The sequence below is a fragment of the Podarcis muralis genome, chromosome 14 (genome assembly GCF_964188315.1).
Source record: "Podarcis muralis chromosome 14, rPodMur119.hap1.1, whole genome shotgun sequence".
NCBI classification, from domain to species: Eukaryota; Metazoa; Chordata; class Lepidosauria; order Squamata; family Lacertidae; genus Podarcis; species Podarcis muralis.
Genome location: NC_135668.1, coordinates 27,740,579 through 27,761,663, shown reverse-complemented (window position 1 = coordinate 27,761,663; position 21,085 = coordinate 27,740,579). Strand labels below are relative to the sequence as shown.

Sequence of the window (21,085 nt, the reverse complement as noted above, 5' to 3'; positions counted from 1 at the left end):
TTAGAGATCAGGACAATACTTGTGGTCCTACCCTGTGATATGCTTCTGGAATGATGTAAAATTTGAAAAGTGTAACAAACACTGGGATCCACCAGTCTAAAGTCTTTTCTGATTAATTTAGCAAAAATACAACCTTTTGCTGAGGCTTTCATTAAGAAAATGTTATTTGAATTATAGAGAATTAGGTGCCAACTGGTTCAGGGTTACTCAATAGCGAAAATGAGCATTTTTTTTAGTAGGTTACCTGTCAATAGAAGTGTCTTGCTTTTCAACACAGTCCTCACTACCTCATTTTTCACTGCCACTCTCCCCGACATCCCCACTTTTCCTTTGCTAGCCCACAACCCTCCTCGCTTCCTCTCAGTCCCATCTACCTAACATAAATTCCAAGTATTGTGGACAAATGAGTATATTAACTTCTGGCACACTGTAGACACTACATAAATGTTTACCAGGAGCAAAGAATAAACATTAAACTTTAAGGCTGCAGCTCTGCTTCATGTATTGACTTTGGTACAAAGCTGGAGTGGAGTCCAACTGTCCACTTATCAGGAACATCATCACCATCATTTATTTATTATTTCTACCCCGCCCATCTGGCTGGGTTTACCCAGCCACTCTGGTGGGGGGTTTCCAATAAAAGATTAAAAATACATTAAAACATCAGGCATTAAAAGCTTCCCTAAACATAAGGAAGTTGTCTTATATAGAGTCAGAACGTACTATCTCAGTACTATCTACGAATCTTCAATGGATCTATTGGCGGTTACTAGACATAAGCACAATTTCAGTGTCAAGAGGCCTGCGACTAATAAATTTCAGGAACACAGAAAGCTGCCTGGTTCTGGGGTCAGATTATTGGTCCGTCCAGCTCAGTATTATCTATACTGATTGGCAGTAATCTCTCTCAAAACTTTCTGCATGCAAAATAGATCTTACTCCTGCTATCTGCTCAACTGCATTTTTACTATTGTATTGGTTTTAATAACTGTCTTATGTAGATTTTATATTTGGCTATTATTAGATGCCCTAGGCTCTTATGGGAAGAACAGGAAATACTGCCATTTTATGTAAAGTACACCTGAGAGCACTCGGTGAAGGTAATAAAACACATTTCTTTACTGCCACCATCTTCAGTATCATCCAGAACACCTGCAAGACCAAAGAAAAGTGGTGACAGGTAGAGAAACCACAATAAGTGGATTATGAGGTGCTACATGGGATGTTAAGAGCAAAACATTGGATTTAGCCATGAAGCTTTTTCTGGTTAAGTAAAAGGGGAGGCTTCTGTGTTTTCCATGGGGAGTGGGGAGAAACTTTCTCAGGTTTGGAAGCTCCCACAGTGAAGGAATAAGCTGAACTATGCAATTCAAGAAACCTGGAAATTCACTGACATGGAACACTTTCTTGCACAGAAAAAGAGGACAGAAGCCCATCCACAGGATCTTAGTTAGAATAACTAAGACAAAAACACATAGTCCCTAGGTAGAATGTGGAAACCTGGTCTATCTAGGATGTTCTTTCCAGGAGCAAAACGTCCAATGTTTTTTCAGAGAATCTCTGAACAATTTGGGATAAAATCTGGATCTGACATCTACATTCTGGTGGTAACCTTTGTCTTAACATCTGACCTCCACTACACCAGCCATAGCTGGAAGTGAAAAGGTGGTATTTCTCCCTTTCTGAAGACCTCAAAGCAAAGCCATCAAAATTAATCAACCCATCAGCTGCATGGCCCTGACTGTAACCAATAAGGAACTTCTTTCCAAACTCACTGAAAAACTATAATGCCTCTAGAGTCTACGAACTAGTTTGGGGAGTTATTTGAGCCAGCGCCCTCGTTGTTTACCTTTCCTCAGTATCACACACATACTTCATAGAAAAAACCCATCTTCTTCTCTTTCTACAGAACGACACTCCTGTAAGCTACACCCCAAAAATTCCCTGCATTTTTGGAGGCCAAAAGGAACTGTAATCAGTGATCTCTCATACATATAAATAGCCTCTCCCTTGCTGATATGCAAGTCTTCACACATGCCTCAGGTCTACCCATTTAAACCACATGTAAGATGCGTCTGCATTGGCAATCACCAGTCTGCCATCAGCTCCAGTACTGGAAAATAAGATTCCCAATAATAAGACATTTGCAAGGCAGGCTACAGGAAGTGGAATGAGGCAGAGTGGGGAGAGACAAAGAAGCAAATACAGACACTGAAATTCAGATCATAAGAGACCCACTCACCTACACTGCTTGAGCTCATGTGTTCAGCTGGCACTGTGGTGCTCAGTTGCCATATTGTTTTCACTTTTTTCTCTCCTTGCCCACTGCTGATTTCCACTCTCCACACTTGAGGATTTGCACTGAAGGACAGTCAATAAGAAAGCCAATTATAAGACAACCTGGCAGTTAATGCTCTACAGACATTTAAATTCCAGGGTTCAAATACTGAGGCCTAGCTTACTTTTGGTAGAACTCCTTCACAAAAGTTGTCCTGACTGGTAGCTGAAATACATTATTTTCATTCAGGGGGTTTTCCTTGTAGTAATTTATACAGGACCTAGGAAAAGAGAATTTCTTTGAAAATCAGCGCTCTGAAGAGATACCCAGGGAATGTTAACTATTGATCCTTACAAAGTAATTCCAAACCAGCTACATCCTTAATCTTTACAGTGATCAGCTGGCAAAAAGGTATGAGATACACTCAGGCAAAGCACAACCTATTTGGAAGCTATTTTCAGAAGTGCCAGAGTGAACAGGAGTTGTGCAAAGAGCACATTCATGCTGAAAAACTTAGGGGCCTTTACAGGAAATAGCAGCAACAGAAATCCCTTCAACTGATTTTTGATTTCTTAAATAGGAGCGGAGATACACTTTAATTGAGAGCTGTGGTTGTCAAAGTGGCTGGTACTGTCCTCTGGAGGCGCTAAAAGGCAAGGGGGCAGCAGGGGGCCAGTGGAAGTGTAAATGGCCATCAGATTTTGAAAAGCTGGTATCATCATTATAGTTGAATTAACTGAACTAAATAGTTTTATTGGATTTTGAATAAATGTGCAATTAAGTGTTAGTTTTGAATTTTATTGTGCTATTATCTTCCTTAGTAGGTTGTACAAGCCACTATTCTGAATAATGGTTTTTATAGAGTAGGTGGCACTGGGTATTAATTTATGTAACCATGGTGTTGGTGGCATGAAAAAAAATTGGGAGCCACTGATTTAGAGCTTAGCTGTTAAACAGTACTCCCCTCCCCTTTAGAAATATATTCTATGGCCAAAAACGTGACACACAGCAACTTGGGTGTCCAAGAGTAAGACCTCAATAATCCAATCATTATTATATATTTGCCCCAAGTCGTATTTTTGTGACAGCTGCACTTCTCTTAAAACCACTTACAAATAGAGAAAGGAGTTAGCAGCAGTATACAATATGATACACAGGAAAATAAAAGGGTTACATAATAATAATAATAATTTATTATTTCTACCCCACCCATAGTGGGGATTGGGATTGCAGCCTCCATCCTCAATTAAGATGGCCATTTTCCCTTTCCACATATCAGTATTCCAGAGAATTCACTTGTCCTTGCTATTGAGATTTGCTGGTAAACAATTACTGTGTCAAGAAGATGAGGTTCTCTTGCTCAAGTTTAAGAAGTTCTACACAATTGTCCACGATCTCTAACATATGGTGGAGTTTCTGGATGCGCTGAACCTGCTCCTGCAGATCTACTGAAGTTGACATGAAGTAGTCCTTCAAGACAAAGAGGTGGCAAAGAACAAAAATCAATAGCTTTTAAGAGAGACACCAAATATATATAAGTTGCTGGGTTAAGACAGAATACAATGCAAATACTTCAATACATGCAAGACAGCGCTGACCCCTACTTTACTCAAGAAAGACTAAGCCAAAAGAACTGCTGCAGTTCCACTCATAAAAGGTCTAGTTCGCTCATCATAGTAAACCATAGTTAATGGTTTACTGTGAACAGCTGCTTTGCTCCCCCCGTTATCATGTGGAAACAAACCATGATTCTTGGCCTAGTGTTCTGTCCAAACTAGGGATCATGGTCTGCCCCACTCCCTTAAACCCCTGAACTATAACCAACATTTGTTTTTGGCTCACTGACTATAGTCTGTTGGGAATGAAACAAACCACCATCTCCTGTTTGGAAACTATGCTAATCCGGGGATTATGGTTTGCTGCTTCTTGATAAAGCACAAGGGGAAACAAAGGAGCCAAGATCAGCGAGTTGTATCAAACACTAATCCTGCTCAGAGTAGACCCATTGAAATGGATGGGAATGACTAACATAGGCCCATTAATTCCAGTTGGTTTACTCAGAGTAGAACTAGCACTGTGCAGGCTGGGCCAGTCATTCGCTACTGTTTTGAAGAGAGGAAAATTGGAAGTCTCTTACCAAGTGAGTACGGATTGCAAATTCCTTGCCTGAAACAAAGATAGTTCTACTTAACATACTTTTAAATACAAGGGAAACTTTCATTTATATAAAAAACCCAAATGGGGATATAACACAAAGTCACAAGCCTCCCTCCAAGTTTGCTCTGCAAAGAGCCCAAGACCAATGAGAAAACTTGAGATGAAACCCAGATGAGTAAGAAACCTTGAAAGTTGGCCAAAGCAGAGTTTTAACTTCTTAACAAATTAAAAATGCTTTTTTTTATCTATCCCAGCATTTGTTGACTTCTTATTGGAGAATTCTACTGGATCTGTGTGTTTTGTTGCTGTTTTAAAGTTCTATATGCTAATATAATTTATGCTTTATTGTGCTTATTATATTGTACCCCACTCTGGGATTTAAATGTTGGTTCAACCAATAATTTTAGTTGCTAAATACTTGGGGAAAATAATAAATTCCATCAATAAGATTCTAGTGCATAAATAGTATATTATTAACAAATATGGGAAGGAACGGTAGATTTTTTTTTTGCAAAGTTTCACTTAAACCTTGGCACATTCATATTTCATTAATAATAATAATAATAATAATAATAATAATAATAATGTATTGTTTATATGCCGCCTATCTGACTGCGTTACCCCAACTACTCTGGATGGCTTGCAACAAACAAAGACAGTAAGACATAATAGTGGAATAAAACCAAACATTTGGGTCAATAGCTCTCTGTATGGGAGGTGATTTAAGAAATGTGCTGAAGCCAATATTGAAAACTTAGTTTGTACATAAACCGTACTCATCATTGTACCCCCTTCCAATGGATCTCTAATGATTCTCTCTCTTCTATCTTTGTACTTTTGTTTTAAATGCAAACCTCCTCCTCATTCACTTATTTATATTCCACCATTCCCACTTACAGGGACTTATGAACACTTTCTCCTCCTAAAAAAATTATCTGCAACCCCCCCCCCCCAAAATATAGTCTTTTAAAAAGTGAAATCTTCTAAATATTATGTGAAGATAATGTAGAAAAGCAACGTAAGGACAAGGACCATCTGGCAAACTCAGCTGATAGTTTGTTGAGTACGACTGTCACTTTTGTTGGCTTATATCCAAAAGTAGCATTCACAGAAACATGTAATTAAGTAATTTGCCCAACAGAACTTCAAATCCTTTTTCATGACATGCCCATCTAGATTTTTTAATTGAAAGAGATTGATTTCAAAAGTGATGGATTGTTTGGACGCAGTCACCCAATATCATGATGGCTGTGCAAAACAAACTTACCTACAAAATAGCTAACATAATCTCTCTTCATCTTATCCACACCAATTTCTAGAAGCATTTGAATTGGAGTATCTCCACTAAGAGAAACTGATTCTATGCTTCCATTATAAGATTGCTTAATCAGTTTGCTCAGTAAGCTGTTACTTCCTTGATGAACCTACAGAGACATAATCCGTATAAATAAATGTATACATTTTGTCTACTGATAAAATAAAGTACAGTACAATTATAGCACAAAGAGTAGTTTTAAGAGAGCCCATTTCTGAAGGCTATACGAGTTAGCTCAGCCCTAATCATTCAACCAAATACATTCACTGATACTCATTCCCTCAATTAGCAAAGTCAGGTAGTAGAATACCTCTTAGTTTGGAAATAAAGGAGGGTCACTCAAAAGTAATGAGTGGTTTCATAGTTGGGAGCCTATATAGTGCCCTCCAGATGTTAGTGGACTACAACTCCCATTAGACCCAACCAGCACAGCAAATTGTCAGATTTGTTGTAACCCAGCAACATCTGCAGAGCAACCCCTGCCCTGGGTACAAAGAAATACAATAATTTGTAAATTAATTTATTATTATTATTAAATTCACAGAGAGCATGACATGCAAGTTTCCAGCATGTATGGAATATTGAGGGGTATAGTTATAGTTAAAGCTATGGTTTTCCCAGTAGTGATGTATGGAAGTGAGAGCTGGACCATAAAGAAGGCTGATCGCCGAAGAATTGATGCTTTTGAATTATGGAGGAGTGCTGGAGGAGACTCTTGAGAGTCCCATGGACTGCAAGAAGATCAAACCTATCCATTCTTAAGGAAATCAGCCCTGAGTGCTCACTGGAAGGACAGACCCTGAAGCTGAGACTCCAATACTTTGGCCACCTCATGAGAAGAGAAGACTCCCTGGAAAAGACCCTGATGTTGGGAAAGATGGAGGGCACAAGGAGAAGGGGACAACAGAGGATGAGATGGTTGGACAGTGTTCTCAAAGCTACCAGCATGAGTTTGACCAAACTCCAGGAGGCAGTGGAAGACAGGAGTGCCTGGCGTGCTCTGGTCCATGGGGTCACGAAGAGTCGGACACTACTAAACAACAACAAATAAAGGAAAATTGTGGGGTGGGGGAGAAAACTGGCCTCTGCAAACCCATAAGATAGTTAGTAACCTGACAAAGTGATTAAGGTGGGGGCAGGTGTATGACATGACATTAAAAAGCCCACCTACCTTCTCTGCATTGTATTTCAGGAGCAAGGAAAGGAAAAAACACAGATTTTCTCTTTCCCATTCTCCAGAACCTTCCCACCATGCTGGCTACTTAGGTTTCAGATGCTTGGTTTCATGGGTACCAGCCTTAAAACAGAGCCCACTGAGAATATAAGAAGCTGCTTTTTACCACAACAGGCTGTTTGTCTGTCTCACCCACTGTTCCCTAATTTTGACTGGCAGTGTTGTTTCAGAGAATCGGGCAGAGATATGCCATATGGATGCATTATCTTATCCTCAGCACAGCTGGGAAAGGTATCATAGGGGTGGGAAAGAAAAATAGGTGGTCTATTTATTCTCCGTGAAACTCTGCCTGCCCCTACCCGCACTCACAAAGCCTGAATAGGACTGGCTGAACTAAAGCATTCCTCTTAGGGGCTGGAAGCAGACCTGCCATAAAGAAGTTTCCTGGTCACCACTGGCAACTAGAAATTGCTGCCAGGCAACCAGGCAGTGACTCAAGACTCCTCAATAGGCAACACATTTCCCAGCACGAGCCTAGTCCTTAAAAAAACACCAAAGTAAATTCACTGGATATGCTCTGTTCAGTGCCAATTATATCAAACTAGAACTTTGTCCCAGAAGCCTCCTGTGTGACTTTGCGGAGAGCACTGTCATTTCACAAGACTCCGTAAGCTGAGATGAAGACTCAGGATGAGCAGATTGTTCATGGTCTTTGGAAGGATTTTTAGCACCTTCTGTTTGCTTTTGCCTTGAGGCTGATTCATTAGGAAGGTGTAAAGAGAGCTCCAATAAGCCATTTACTTTTGTAGAAGCTGCAGCTGCCTTAAAATAACCTGGAAACTGCTTTGATAGGAATTCTGCAAGGGCTATACAAGACTGCTCACAGTTACTAAGCAAGTAAAGAAAAAACGTATCACTTAATATACGGTTTCTAAGCATTAGTTCCGTAAGCCTGTTTGTGAGCGGAGTCCTGACAGTAAAAAACAAACTTTGGTCCAAGTTCTAGTGTACACCAACTCAAATTAAGAGGAGAGAAAATGAGATCTGCCAGAGAGGCGCACCTGCAGTTGTGTTGTAAAGAGGTGCCGGTTTGGGGCAGCGGGGGAGATTTCTTTTGCTTTGTCTGCCCAGCAAGGAGAAGCTCCTCTGCAACTCTGTCCAATATTTAAGAACAATATTCCTGTGCTCCTTTGGAGATTCATCAAGGTAAATCCAAAACCAAAACCACCTTCTCTATTTTCCCCTTCGAGTTTTCTTTGTCCTAAGACTACTTTTGTAATCCCAGAGCAGCTGGTTTAAAAACAAAGCAACCCTGCCCCCCGTTCTCTTAAATCTGAGGTGAGAGAATTGACAAGAAGTGCTTTAAAAAAAGACTCAGGTCAATATGGAAGGAATTAAAATACAATGAGCCGAGAGGCAAGGGAAAGAGGGATTCTAATCTATGTAAAAAGGTAAAGGTACCCCTGCCCGTACGGGCCAGTCTTGACAGACTCTAGGGTTGTGCGCTCATCTCACTCTAGAGGCCAAGAGCCAGCGCTGTCCACAGACACTTCCGGGTCACGTGGCCAGCGTGACGAAGCTGCTCTGGCGAGCCAGAGCAGCACACGGAAACGCCGTTTACCTTCCCGCTAGTAAGCGGTCCCTATTTATCTACTTGCACCTGGGGGTGCTTTCAAACTGCTAGGTTGGCAGGCACTGGGACAGAGCAGCGGGAGAGCACCCTGCCGCGGGGATTCGAACCGCCGACCATGTGATCGGCAAGTCCTAGGCGCTGAGGTTTTACCCACAGCGCCACCCGCGTCCCTTCTAATCTATGTACTCAGCATTTAATTAAAAAGGTATTTATTTCCCACCCACTTTAGCAGGTAGCCCCCTGGAGAGTTGGCTAAGGGTCAATGAGGTCCTCGGCCTGAAAAACGTTAGCCACTGCTGACTTAAGGGAACAATCCTATATTGCAGTTCCTCTGGCTGGGGGTTTACAAGATTTGGTGGAAGCCCAGCATGAAAAATGGCTGCAATGTAGGCATCCTTTCCAAAGCAGCCCAATTGGTGGACTGTAGCACCAAGGAATGCCGAGGGAGCTTGTCATTTTTTTGGTTATCTGGTTGTGCTTCTCCCCATCCCAGTTCCAGACCAAATACTCACAGGATACCACAGCTGCTCAGCTAGCATAGTAGCTGTGCATCTTGTCTCCCTGCCTACTTCCCAGTAACGTAAATACTATACAGCAGGGGTGGTCAGAAGGTGGACTGGGATCTACTGGTAGATCTCGGGGGGGGGGGGGGCGTTGCAGTAGATTAACAATTGGGAATGAAATTGTTGGTGAGCAAAAGAAAAACCTTCTTGTTTTCCAAAATGAAACAAAGAAAGTGGTGGGCTGGAGGAATGGATTTTTCAGCAGAACGAAAGCGAGCTCAGGTTCTGGCATTGAAAACGAATTCCTGGGCACCAACGTATGCCCTGTTCCTTAACTCTAAGGATATACCTGCTCCACTTTCTAAGACAGTACTTTGCACATGGTTCCAGTTTGCAGATAGCAGGATTACAGGAAAAAAGCAGATCCCACAAGCTTGAAGTCTGACCATCTTGAAGTCTGACTAGATAGGATTGGTTTACCCGAGATGTAAGCTTTATTAAACATTACATACCCAGGTCTTCAATTCACCACACTGGAGAGCTTTCATTATCAACATGAAGCACTTCACCAATTCTTCATATGAAGTGACATCTTTTTTTTGGGGGGGGGGGGGAGCAAAGCATTAAATAAAACCAGTGTTAATTAAAAGTAGCTCAAATGAAAAACAAACAAATAAGCAGGACACTGCATAAACCTTCAGTCATTTCTCTTACAGGCTAAAAAGCTTAAAATAAAAGATACCTAGGGTCATCTAGAAGCATACTTACTCTTCCATATTTTACACCAGAACTGCTCAACAAAATCCATGTCTCTTCTCCTGCTAAAATGTGTTTTCATGGTGCCATAAACTGCAGCAGTGTCATCCTGGAGATTCGGAAAATAATTTTTAAAATCATCATAATAAAGGCATGGATTTAATATTATTTTAGTTATTTATATCTTGCTCTTCAAATAAATCTATCACCGGGCATTTACAATAAAGAAGCAAAAAACACTACACCATTTTTTTAAACCAACAGCAGTAGCAAATAAAAAGGCCAAATAGTTAAATATGGAAGAGTTCCTTTGGATCACACAATGTTAGGTTGGTAATGGCACCAGGTTGGAGAAGGCTGAACAAAGGGAATCAACAGGAGCAGACATGCCACCCCAAACCCATCAGACTCTGTGTTAGACTAGTTTAATAGGTCCCCATCACTGAAATGAGCTGTACTAGTGCACCCCAGGACCTGAGAAACTGCCCCAATATAGACCTGTAAGGTAACTTTGATCATCTGGAGAAATTCTACTCATTGCATCACGCTCTATTATATTTTTACCATAGGGTGGTGACCTGAAAACAAGCATTTCTGCTACTGCCCATTCGGTGGCATGCCTTTTTCTGTTTGCCCTATGCGAGAGCAGCAGCCATCATATGCTTCTGATGTCTTGTAGAGACATCTTTTTGCCTAGGCTTTTCTTGACCCAGAAGATCAGACTCTTGTTTTATTGTTAGAATTCCCCAATTCCTATTGTATCTGTTTTATATGCTTTTATATTGCTCTTTTTTCATATTTAGACTGCATTTTTAAATGACATTTAAAAATAATTGCACACCACTTAGTGAACACTTTTAAATAAATAAATGGAAGTGGCCGGTGCCAATCTGAATTGCAACAGGATATGACCCAACCATAACAAGGGACTGCTTCAGTATTTTATAAATATAAAGGTATTTAAGTTTAAAAAGTAACAAAAAGCAGTTGCACTGGAAGAGAGTTTGAATAGCACAGTCCCTCCTATACACACCTATGAGGCGTAAAATCATGTTACCAAACAATGAACAGCCAACACATATCCAGCAACTACAGATTGAAACTGCCCTGGCAATGATGGGCAATGAAAAATTTCACAGCTCTGAATACCTCAGCATCACTACTGTTTGGCATCTTCAAACCGTCCATCATGTCCTTTAAATCTAAAGTGGGAAAGAGGATGACAGTACAGATCTATTGGCAAGGTACACATAGCAGAGTATCAATACATAACGCAAATGCCATTGATGTAATGCAAATAGTTTTGCTAAAAAGTTTGGCTGCAATGGACATTTACAGAGTACAACAAATTTACCTCTACTTCTATTGGAAGCACAAGAAGTTGCCTTACGACAAGTCTGACAATTGGGTCTATCTAGCTCAGTACAGTGGTACCCCGCAAGACGAACGCCTCGCAAGACGGAAAACCCGCTAGACGAAAGGGTTTTCCGTTTTGGAGGCGCTTCGCAAAACGAATTTCCCTATGGGCTTGCTTCGCAAGACGAAAGCCCATAGGGAAATCTCCGGGGACCTCTTTTAAATGCTAGCGGTGGGGAGCAAAGCCTTTCCCCCCCCTCCGGCCTTCAGAAGAGGTCCAGGAAGGCTGGCGGGGGCCGAAAGGCTTTGCTCCCCACCGCCAGCATTTTAAAAGCAGTCCGGGATAGCAGGGAAGCGCTTCCCGCTATCACGGACGGCTTTTGAAGGCAGGAGAGGTCCGCGAAGCCTGGGCGCGCTGATCTCAGCGCGCGCAGGCTTCGGCATGCCGGCAACTCACCGCAAGCAGCGGCAGCGCTGCCGCTGCTTGCGGAGAGGTCCGCGAAGCCTGGGCGCGCTGATCTCAGCGCACGCAGGCTTCAGCATGCCAGCAACACTCCGCAAGCAGCGGCAGCGCTGCCGCTGCTTGCGGAGAGGTCCGCGAAGCCTTGGCCGGACAGCTTTTGAAGGCAGGCGGGGGGGAGCAAAGACTTTCGCCCCCGCCAGCCTTCAGAAGAGGTCCTGGACCTCTTCTGAAGGAGGGCGGGGGGCAAATGTCTTTGTCCTCCCTGCCTGCCTTCCCAGGGGCTTTTAAATCGCCCCGGACAGCGGAGAAGTCCTCCGCTGTCCGGGGCGATTTTAAAATGCCGCCCGCCAGCATTTTAAGATCGCCCTGGACAGCGGAGAAGCCCTCCGCTGTCCCGGGGTTTTTTAAAATGCTGGGGGTGGGAAGAAAAGCCCTTGTCCCCCCCCCCCCAGCCTTCAGAAGAGGTCGGGGGACAGACTGTCCCCGGACCTGGTCTGAAGTCGGTTTCCCTAGGAACGCATTAATTGATTTTCAATGCATTCCTATGGGAAACCGTGCATCGCAAGACGAAAAACTCGCAAGAAGAAAAAACTTGCGGAACGAATTAATTTCGTCTTGCGAGGCACCACTGTATTGTCTACACTGACTGGCAGAGGCTCACCAGGCTTTCAGGTAGAGGGCATTCCCAGCTCTACCTGCAAATGTCATAGTTTGAACATGGGACCTTCTGTATGCAAAACAAATGCTCTACAACTGAGCTATGGTCATGTCCAGCTTTTCACAGCAAACATTTCCAGAATACTACAAAGTTACCTTTCAAAAGTTTCTGTACTAGTTCAACAGCTGGTTTCCCCCCCACAAGTTTAGGCCAGTCAGCCATGCCAGTCTTCAAGCTCTCAGCCAAACTCTTGACAGCACCGTGTAAACAAAACAAAAAGATCACTATTCAAGAGCTTTGTATTGGTTATGGTAGGATACACAGGGGTTAAGTTTATGGAACCATATTGATGGCCCCAATTTTTTGGGGAACCACTGTTTTAAATATATAGAGGATCTACCCCTAGAAAAACCATGTCTAAATTCTGCCAAGAAACTGTACTCAGGGTAGGATTTTGGTTCAACTAAGAATCAATTATGTTTACTCAGACAAGACCCACTGAGATCATTGACCTTACTCCTTGGTAAGTGTGCTTAGGACTGTACTTGGGACTTCATACTTTGTTCCATTTCTTAAAAAGAAAAGAAATACCACTGGAACTACCATGATCTTTACTGCAAAACATTTTTTTAAAATTTGGAGTATTCTTGGTAAAGGTAAGGGGACCCCTGACCATTAGGTCCAGTCGCAGACAACTCGGGGGTTGCGGCGCTCATGTCACTTTATTGGCCGAGGTCATGTGGCCAGCATGACTAAGCCGCTTCTGGCAAACCAGAGCAGCGCACAGAAACACCGTTTACCTTCCCGCCAGAGCGGTACCTATTTATCTACTTGCACTTTGTGCTTTCGAACTGCTAGGTTGGCAGGAGTTGGGACCGAGCAATGGGAGCTCACCCCGTCGCGGGGATTTGAACTGCCGACCGTCTGATCAGCAAGCCCTAGCATCTGTGGTTTAACCCACAGCGCCACCCGCGTATTCTTACAAATATTTATTTGATTTAAGGGAGCTGTTTAAAACCACACAACCATCCTTGTTACTATATGATCAATAGTTCTCTTCTGAAATGTGATTTTCATAGCTATACTTACAAGAAGGAACTGCAGCTCCCTATTCAGTTCATACACAGAACTCAAGGGGCTCCCAGATGCCATCTGAATCTTCTGAAAGTTCAAAAAAAGCATAATTCTTGATGTGGATCCTTGCTAGAGCCCAGGAAGACTAATAAATCATTTAATGCACTATCACGTTAAGCTACCTAACATTAGTTTGTCAATTTACACTATTCATAGTTAAGTCAGCACAGTTTTACTCTGCTACTATAACTTGTTAAGAGAGGTGATTTCCTTACCAATGTGGCAGCTGAAGTCAGGGGAGGGGCCTCCACCATCTTCTTTACAGAGTTCCAAGAAAAATCAGCGAATATATTTCTCTCCAACGGAATAAGGGTGTCCTCCAGTGAGAGGGAGTCTAATGAAGTGGTTTCAAGGAACTTGTAACGGGCAAAACCCTTTATTGTCAACTATAATAATAATAATAATAAAATATTTATACCCTGCCCATCTGGCCGAGTTCCCCCGGCCACTCTGGACAGCTCTCAACAGAACACTAAAAACAGAATAAAACATCAGACATTAAAAACTTCCCTAAACAGGGCTGCCTTCAGATGTCTTCTAAAAGTCATATAGTTATTTATTTCCTTGACATTTGATGGGAGGGCGTTCCACAGGGCGGGTGCCACTAGCAAGAAGGCCCTCTGCCTGGATCCCTGTAACCTCACTTCTCGCAGTGAGGGAGCCAGGCTGAACGATGGGGTGGAGACGCTGCTTCAGGTATACTGGGCCAAGGCTGTTAACTAGAATTAACAGTTTACAGTTGCAGAATGCTGTTGCAAAGGTGACCTCCCAGAGCATATTTCTGAGGCAGAAGGGGGGGGGGGCAGGTAAGGAAGGGGAAGTCTGCTTGTCTAACATTGGATGTCACCCATAGTTTAGAACAAGAAAAACACCCAATTAAAAAGTGGTTACCATAAAAATCCCATTAAGGCTTAAATCCCAAACAAGAGCTAGACCCAGATTGTTTAGGCTCTAGCCCTACAGAGGCCATGTCCTAAGACTAAATATCAGTATTTTAGGGGTCTAGGCAGTAAGTGATGAGGTTTCGCCAGTTGTGTACATGTGAAAATTAAAGTAGTTCCAATATTTGTATAGGTGTGAATAATAATAATAATAAACTAGAGAAACCTACGTCAGAAGTGTGATTCCTCATTCTGTGAGTATCTGTTAGTTCTTGCAAGTCTGCTGAATAATTTTTATTTGATATTGGACCTGGATTTAAAAAAAACCTGAATTTAGTAGAAGTCTTCTAACTTTTGAAGAACAACATGTCAGTTTCCTCTTGGGATCTGCTTCCATCAGAAGATTCCCCTCATATCAGTATCCTACTGCCTCTCCCAACACTGATAAGCTATGAAAAGAATCTAGATTATGGGTTTCTCCGAGACAAAAATTATTACTGGCAACCAGTAATACACACCCACTTGTCTACATCTCTTTAAAACAGCAAGTAAAGTGCACCCACCAGACCATCAAGATTAAATAGGTACATTTCCAGGTAATACCATCTGAATTAAGAAAAACCCAACTTGTTTACTGTACTACATGCTGTATTAACCAATATAGCCAACAAGCACTTTCTGAAAAACATCTTCAGGATTAGAGGTGATGAACTAACACTTTGATTATGGACCAGAAATGCAGACACTGTATTTTAAAGACTAAAAAAAAGGGGGGGTTACATTAATAGTCTTAACATCTCTACTTCCTCTCACTCAAATTCAATGAAGAGGTTGCTGACAAGTAAGGTATTCAAGGGAAAATCTTACCATTGCAGGTAACTGTGTATAGATGGATCCCCGTAATCTTGTTTCCAGTGCAGAAAGGTTCAGCTCCTAGCCAGACAGTTTGTTTGGGGTCGGAGTGATCACATCGCACCCACAGTGGAGGAAGTGGTGCTGACTCGTTTATGTTGGGGTGGGCCATATTTGGATTTTGAGACATTGTGTAGAATGAAATCAACTGCCTGGAAACAAACTTAAAGACATCAGAAATGTTCAATAACTGTCAGAAGTGTATTATGAGGGGGATAATGCTTAATTCCTTTCTATGCCACAGTAGCCTGATTTAGAAGATAACCTCTTCACTTAATAAACCAAGAAATGCACGTGCTATTCTAAGAAAACACAACAGTGGTGTACAATAAAAGCATTAAAACACCACAGAGTACAGAATAAATGATAAACACTGACTCAAATTAATTCTCTGAGAATGCTTAGCGAAGTAGAACTGTTTTCAGCAGGTGATAAAACATCAAAACTGCAGGTGCCTGACTTGATAGGAAGGAACATCTGCTCTGTTCCTGGCTCAACCCTTCTTCCTTTTTGCTGGCATGCTGTGGCACATCTTAAATTAACTGCAGTTTCCTGCAATGTCCAAACTGGGAAGCTATAGTTACTGGTATGACTACCAGATTCAGAATGAGCAAGCATCTTAAACCAACTTCAAACCATGAAATGTAATTATAGTTACCTTGTTCAGACATCATTGGAAATGATGATTAACTGAAGACTTCCTGGCTTATCACATTGCATTGAGAAAGGGGAGCATAAGGATGGGGTTGACAGGGGAAGTCTAGTACACATCTCATCTTAAGAAGTTAAGATATGACAATCCAAACCAAGCCACTAGCTTCTGGGCTGGATCGTTTGATCTTACAATTCAGCATGCAATAGCAAGCTATCCCAAATCAAAGAAAGCTAATTTATGTCTCACGTGTAATAAAAGCTATTATCTTCATGCAAATTTAACATAGGCTCCTCTTAGAGGAGTTACAGGTGGTTGCCTACTAAGGCCATCATGAAACATTTGTTTCCAGCATTTCTCAGAAGTTTACACATTCAATTACAGTAGTTGACTTGCATAATAAACAATTAGTCTTCTGTTAGTGGTTAAGAAAGTGCATTCTTTTCAATAAAAATATAAAAATTAGGATTCACACACCTTGCTCTTGGAAGGGGTAAAGCAAGTGCTGAAGAATTCTCTTTCGGGAAAGTCCTAGAAATAGAAGGGTCATCTATCTGCTGCTCTTCCAGTTCTTGCATATCTTCACAAGGTCTCTATAAGAATAAGCAATTGTGTTAGAATGATTACCACTCAGACAAAAGCAAGCTCAATGTTTGTTTTAAAATAAAGACACTAAACATACTGCTTTCTCCATAATGAACATTGTATCATTCCTGTCCCAGAAGCTCTCCAATGGATTTATACATCCTTCCTGAATCAAATAGACTTGCACATCAGCCTGGAAGAACAAACAGTTTAATTTCTGCAGCACAGCTTTGGGAAGCATTTAAATGACACTTGAGGAATAGAACATTATCTGCTATAATTAATTTAGAGCATCAATACATGAAGCAAATCTATATGAAGTGACACTAAAAATGAGTTTTCTTCTGTCAATTTCCATCCCCCCTGACTAAAAGCTAATCTCCAAATCACAAGCATATCCCCCCCATCTCAGTGATCTCTTCAGTGGTGATCCAGAGTTGGACTTTTCACATTTGATGGTTATCTCCTATTGAACTACATTGCAGCCTTAATCTACATAGCAGCATACACATACTTAAAAAATTAGGCTGATCAATGTCAAGGAAGCATCTCTTTAAGGCAAAAGCACCAAAGCTACATCAAAAATCTTGAGATAACAGTCTACGATATGGCAAAAATGAGAGAAGATCTATATTTTCCTTACAAGAAACTTTTAAGAATTCATTCCAACATCTGCAACTTTCGAGGCACAGAATGAAATTTACTCAATAGCTGTTCTTATAGCATGAGTTGATTTGCCATTTCAAATCAATCAGATGAATTTCTCAGATCCAGAAATACTACAATTTTAAAGTTTGTCAATCAGATTAATCCAAGATTTCCCCTCCTCCTTCTTTTCTGAATGTATATCTAAATTAGCACCCCCACAAATGCAGAACTATACATTTTCATCTACTGTTGTAAAACAGAATGGGTGTTTTTGGGAGAAATTATACATTCCTACCTCAAAGGTAAGTGGTCCTTGGTTGATATTCTTTTTTCCTTCCTCATATACTCTGTAACATAAGTAATTTATAGTATTTGGTTTTCTGAATTAATGAACAGACTTCAACAGAAATATTTTGCAGGCCAACCCTAATAATCTTCTGGTAACACTGTCAGTAAACTGTACAAATACTGCTAAAATCACCATCTGTCTTAAGGTTGCTATTCCACTCCCACCTCCAATCATTAAACATTAATTAAGCAGCAGTAGAAAAATGTTCACATCCATTTAATTTTTGCCTGTCAAGCTGTTACTAAAAGTTCAGGACAAGACTCCTTGCCAACAGTGTCCCCAAGCGAGTGCAGCATTTTGCGGTTTCCCTTAAGCCAGAATGGCACCCATCCACTGCAGGAGAAAATAAGAAAGCAAGCTTTGGCACATAGTTAAACTGTGGAACTCACTCCCACAGAAGGCAGTGATGGCCAGCAATCTAGATGGCATTGAAACAGGATTAGAATAAATTGTAGAGGACAAGGCTACCAATGGCTACTGGCCACAATGGCTATGTTCTACCTCCATTGAAGGTTCTTCACAGTAGAACCTTCACAGAACACCTCTGAATGGCCAGTTGTTGAGAATTGCTGTTGAGCTTGTATTCAGCTTGCGGGTTCCCCATAGGCATCTGGGTGGCCACTGTGAAACCAGGATGTTGGACTAGATGGGTCATTGGCCTGATCCAGCTGGCTCTTCTATGTTCTCATTGCAGCATTGCCACTGACTAAGAATCAAGCTTGTTTTGCCACTGACTAAGAATCAAGCTTGTTTTGCACAGCCTTATCCCTTTGTGGGCCTGACCCCAACCTGTGCCTTGTATCTTGGTTAATTAGGGGCAAGCAGGAGGTAGAAAGAGCCAGACGTTAATTTCTAGGGAACCACCTGCAGGTTCCAAGGAACTGTCACAGGTATCCCAGATGGCCCATTCCACAGAAAGAACTTGCAACAAAATTAAATGCTGTAAGCTTATTTGATAAGTTGCAGACCTGGTAGCAATATACAATAGATACATTTATATTAAGCAGTGTACTGCATCATCCTTGGTGCGCGATTACGATGACAAAGCCTTGACACCTGCCCATGCCTGCCCTTCTTCCACTCTTGTCCTAGTGCTAGACTTTAGCCAGAGAGCTCCAGGTTCCAATTCTCACTCATTGCTTGGCCCAAAACCAGCACTCTGGAGCAGATTCACCTGTTCCTTATTTAACTTGCAACCATAACTGCAAGAGGCAAATTTTTAAAAAGTAATGCATTACCAGGGCATTATATTTCATTATTTTTAAAACCGAAAGTTTCTGCACCACTCGACATTAAGAAATGCACCACAGTAGCCCCAAAACGGAAAATGAGCGAGGTCTCAACTAAAGAAGAATGGCAACTTAAACTGATGGAATATGCGCAGCTTGCGGACCTAACATATAAGAACATCCGTTTAAAGAAGATTGGAAAATGTTTATTGAATATATGGGGGAAAACTCTGCACACTTGAAAACGCTGGCAGCATTAAGATAAACAGTTTTGATGCATGTATTAATGGAATACTGAATGGTTTAGTTTATGTAAAATATACAGGGATTTATGATATGCAAATTGAACTACAGAAAGAGAAGAATGGAAGTCATTGACATTTTAAGGTTATTTAATGAATATTTTAAATTGTAAAACAGAAAACTTAATAAACACACACACACACACACACACACACACAGAAATGCACCACAGAATGACATAAGAACATTCAATTATTTATTGCACCCCCACCTTTCCTCCAAGGAGAGATACATACTGGATTCTTGTCTCATTACATATCTTAAAGCTAATTTTTTGTCATCTGCATACTATCCCTTGCTTTTTCCTGTAGTACTAAATTCAGTAGTCGTCAACGGGTTTACCATACCCATTGAGTCACCCACCCCTCTCCTACTACCCTTTTTTGAAAAACCGCACCCCACCCTCCCACTATATATAAGGGTCTGGCTTCAGTATATCTGAAGAAGTGTGAATGCACAAGAAAGCTTATACCCAGAACAAACTTAGTTGGTCTTTAAAGTGCTACTGGACAATTCTTTAATTTTTTTCAAGGTGAAGCCCATTACATAGGTCTCTTTCTCATTTCCTCCTCGCTCCTGCGAGAGGCTGTGGTTGGCCAGCAGACTTCATAGTTGTCTCCTTGCGAATGGTGCAAAAGCGAATTACAACAACTGGACAAAGTGTCCCCATAATAACTTATATGCAGAATTCATCATGCGAAAGGCTGGGCGGGATGAATCCCAAGCCGGGATTAAGATTGCCGGAAGAAATATCAACAACCTCAGATATGCAGATGACACAACCTTGATGGCAGAAAGTGAGGAGGAATTAAAGAACCTTTTAATGAGGGTGAAAAAGGAGAGTGCAAAATATGGTCTGAAGCTCAGCATCAAAAAAACGAAGATCATGGCCACTGGGCCCATCACCTCCTGGCAAATAGAAGGGGAAGAAATGGAGGCAGTGAGATTTTACTTTCTTGGGCTCCATGATCACTGCAGATGGTGACAGCAGCCACGAAAGTAAAAGACGCCTGCTTCTTGGGAGAAAAGCAATGACAAACTTAGACAGCATCTTAAAAAGCAGAGACATCAGCTTGCTAACAAAGGTACATATAGTTAAAGCTATGGTTTTCCCAGTAGTGATGTATGGAAGTGAGAGCTGGACCATAAAGAAGGCTGATCGCCGAAGAATTGATGCATTTGAATTATGGTGCTGGAGGAGACTCTTGAGAGTCCCATGGACTGCAAGAAGATCAAACCTATCCATTCTTCAGGAAGTCAGCCCTGAGTGCTCACTGGAAGGACAGATCCTGAAGCTGAGGCTCTAATACTTTGGCCACCTCATGAGAAGAGAAGACTCCCTGGAAAAGACCCTGATGTTGGGAAAGATGGAGGGCACAAGGAGAAGGGGACGGCAGAGGACGAGATGGTTGGACAGTGTTCTCGAAGCTACCAGCATGAGTTTGACCAAACTGCGGGAGGCAGTGGAAGAAGGAGTGCCTGGCGTGCTCTGGTCCATGGGGTCACGAAGAGTCGGAAACGACTAAACAACAACAAGAAGGAGATCACCACGCGTTCCTTATGCTGGAGACTATTACTCTGCAGCAGCCCTACCTTGCAGGGTTGTCGTGAAGGTAAGCGGCGAAGGCACCTCCCGCCCTCAAGACACTTGCAGCGTGTCATGAGGGGCAGAGGGGGGAGAGAGAAGTCAAAGGAAAAAGGTGTAAAGAGGTAAACACTCACCGCAGGAGGAGGCTGTGGAACCGAAGGAGCGACTCCTGCCTCTGCCGGGAGCCCATCGCCGGTTCTCTCGGGCCACTCCCGTAAAAGCGCAGCAGCCCCCGCCGCTTCCTTTCACTCGAGCGACAAACGAACTGCGCGCCAGAACTTCTTCCTTACAAATCGGCCTCGGACAAGTCTCCGGTAGGAATCCCTCCGCCGAAGTGAGGAGGTTTCCTCTCCGCCCCCCGCGCACACAAAAATAATCCCTACCATTTCTGAGGCGAACTCATGCAAAGAAAGGGAAGCGAAGGCGCTCTTTCCTCAGTTTTCTTCAAAGAAAGCGGCAGCGAGGAGATTTACGCCCAGGGAAGAAAAAAGAGGCCGCCGAGATTTCAATC

At 42.1% G+C, this 21,085-nt stretch overlaps 1 protein-coding gene across 1 annotated transcript; it reads right to left on the bottom strand.

Moving 5' to 3' along the window:
• Positions 1-485: 485 nt before the first annotated feature.
• ZWILCH (zwilch kinetochore protein) lies at positions 486-20,975 on the bottom strand. Its single transcript, XM_028706993.2, has 18 exons — positions 20,709-20,975; positions 17,401-17,452; positions 16,555-16,650; positions 16,350-16,465; positions 15,176-15,372; positions 14,539-14,618; positions 13,643-13,813; positions 13,383-13,454; positions 12,449-12,542; positions 10,966-11,018; positions 9,829-9,925; positions 9,573-9,652; positions 5,703-5,859; positions 4,416-4,444; positions 3,612-3,748; positions 2,463-2,558; positions 2,243-2,361; positions 486-1,152 (listed from the first exon to the last, which is right to left on the bottom strand). The coding sequence occupies exons 1-18, from the start codon at positions 20,762-20,764 to the stop codon at positions 1,067-1,069; spliced, it is 1,788 nt and encodes a 595-aa protein (XP_028562826.2). The 5' UTR covers positions 20,765-20,975; the 3' UTR covers positions 486-1,066.
• Positions 20,976-21,085: the final 110 nt, after the last annotated feature.

Coding starts and splice junctions, on each gene's coding strand:
- ZWILCH (XM_028706993.2), bottom strand. CDS start 20,764: ATGGGCTCCCGGCAGAGGCAGGAGTCGCTCCTTCGGTTCCACAGCCTC. Junction 15,373..16,349: donor TTACCCCTTCCAAGAGCAAG/GTGTGTGAATCC, acceptor GTTTGTTTCCAG/GCAGTTGATTTCATTCTACA. Junction 4,445..5,702: donor TTATGTTAGCTATTTTGTAG/GTAAGTTTGTTT, acceptor TCTTTGTTTCAG/GCAAGGAATTTGCAATCCGT.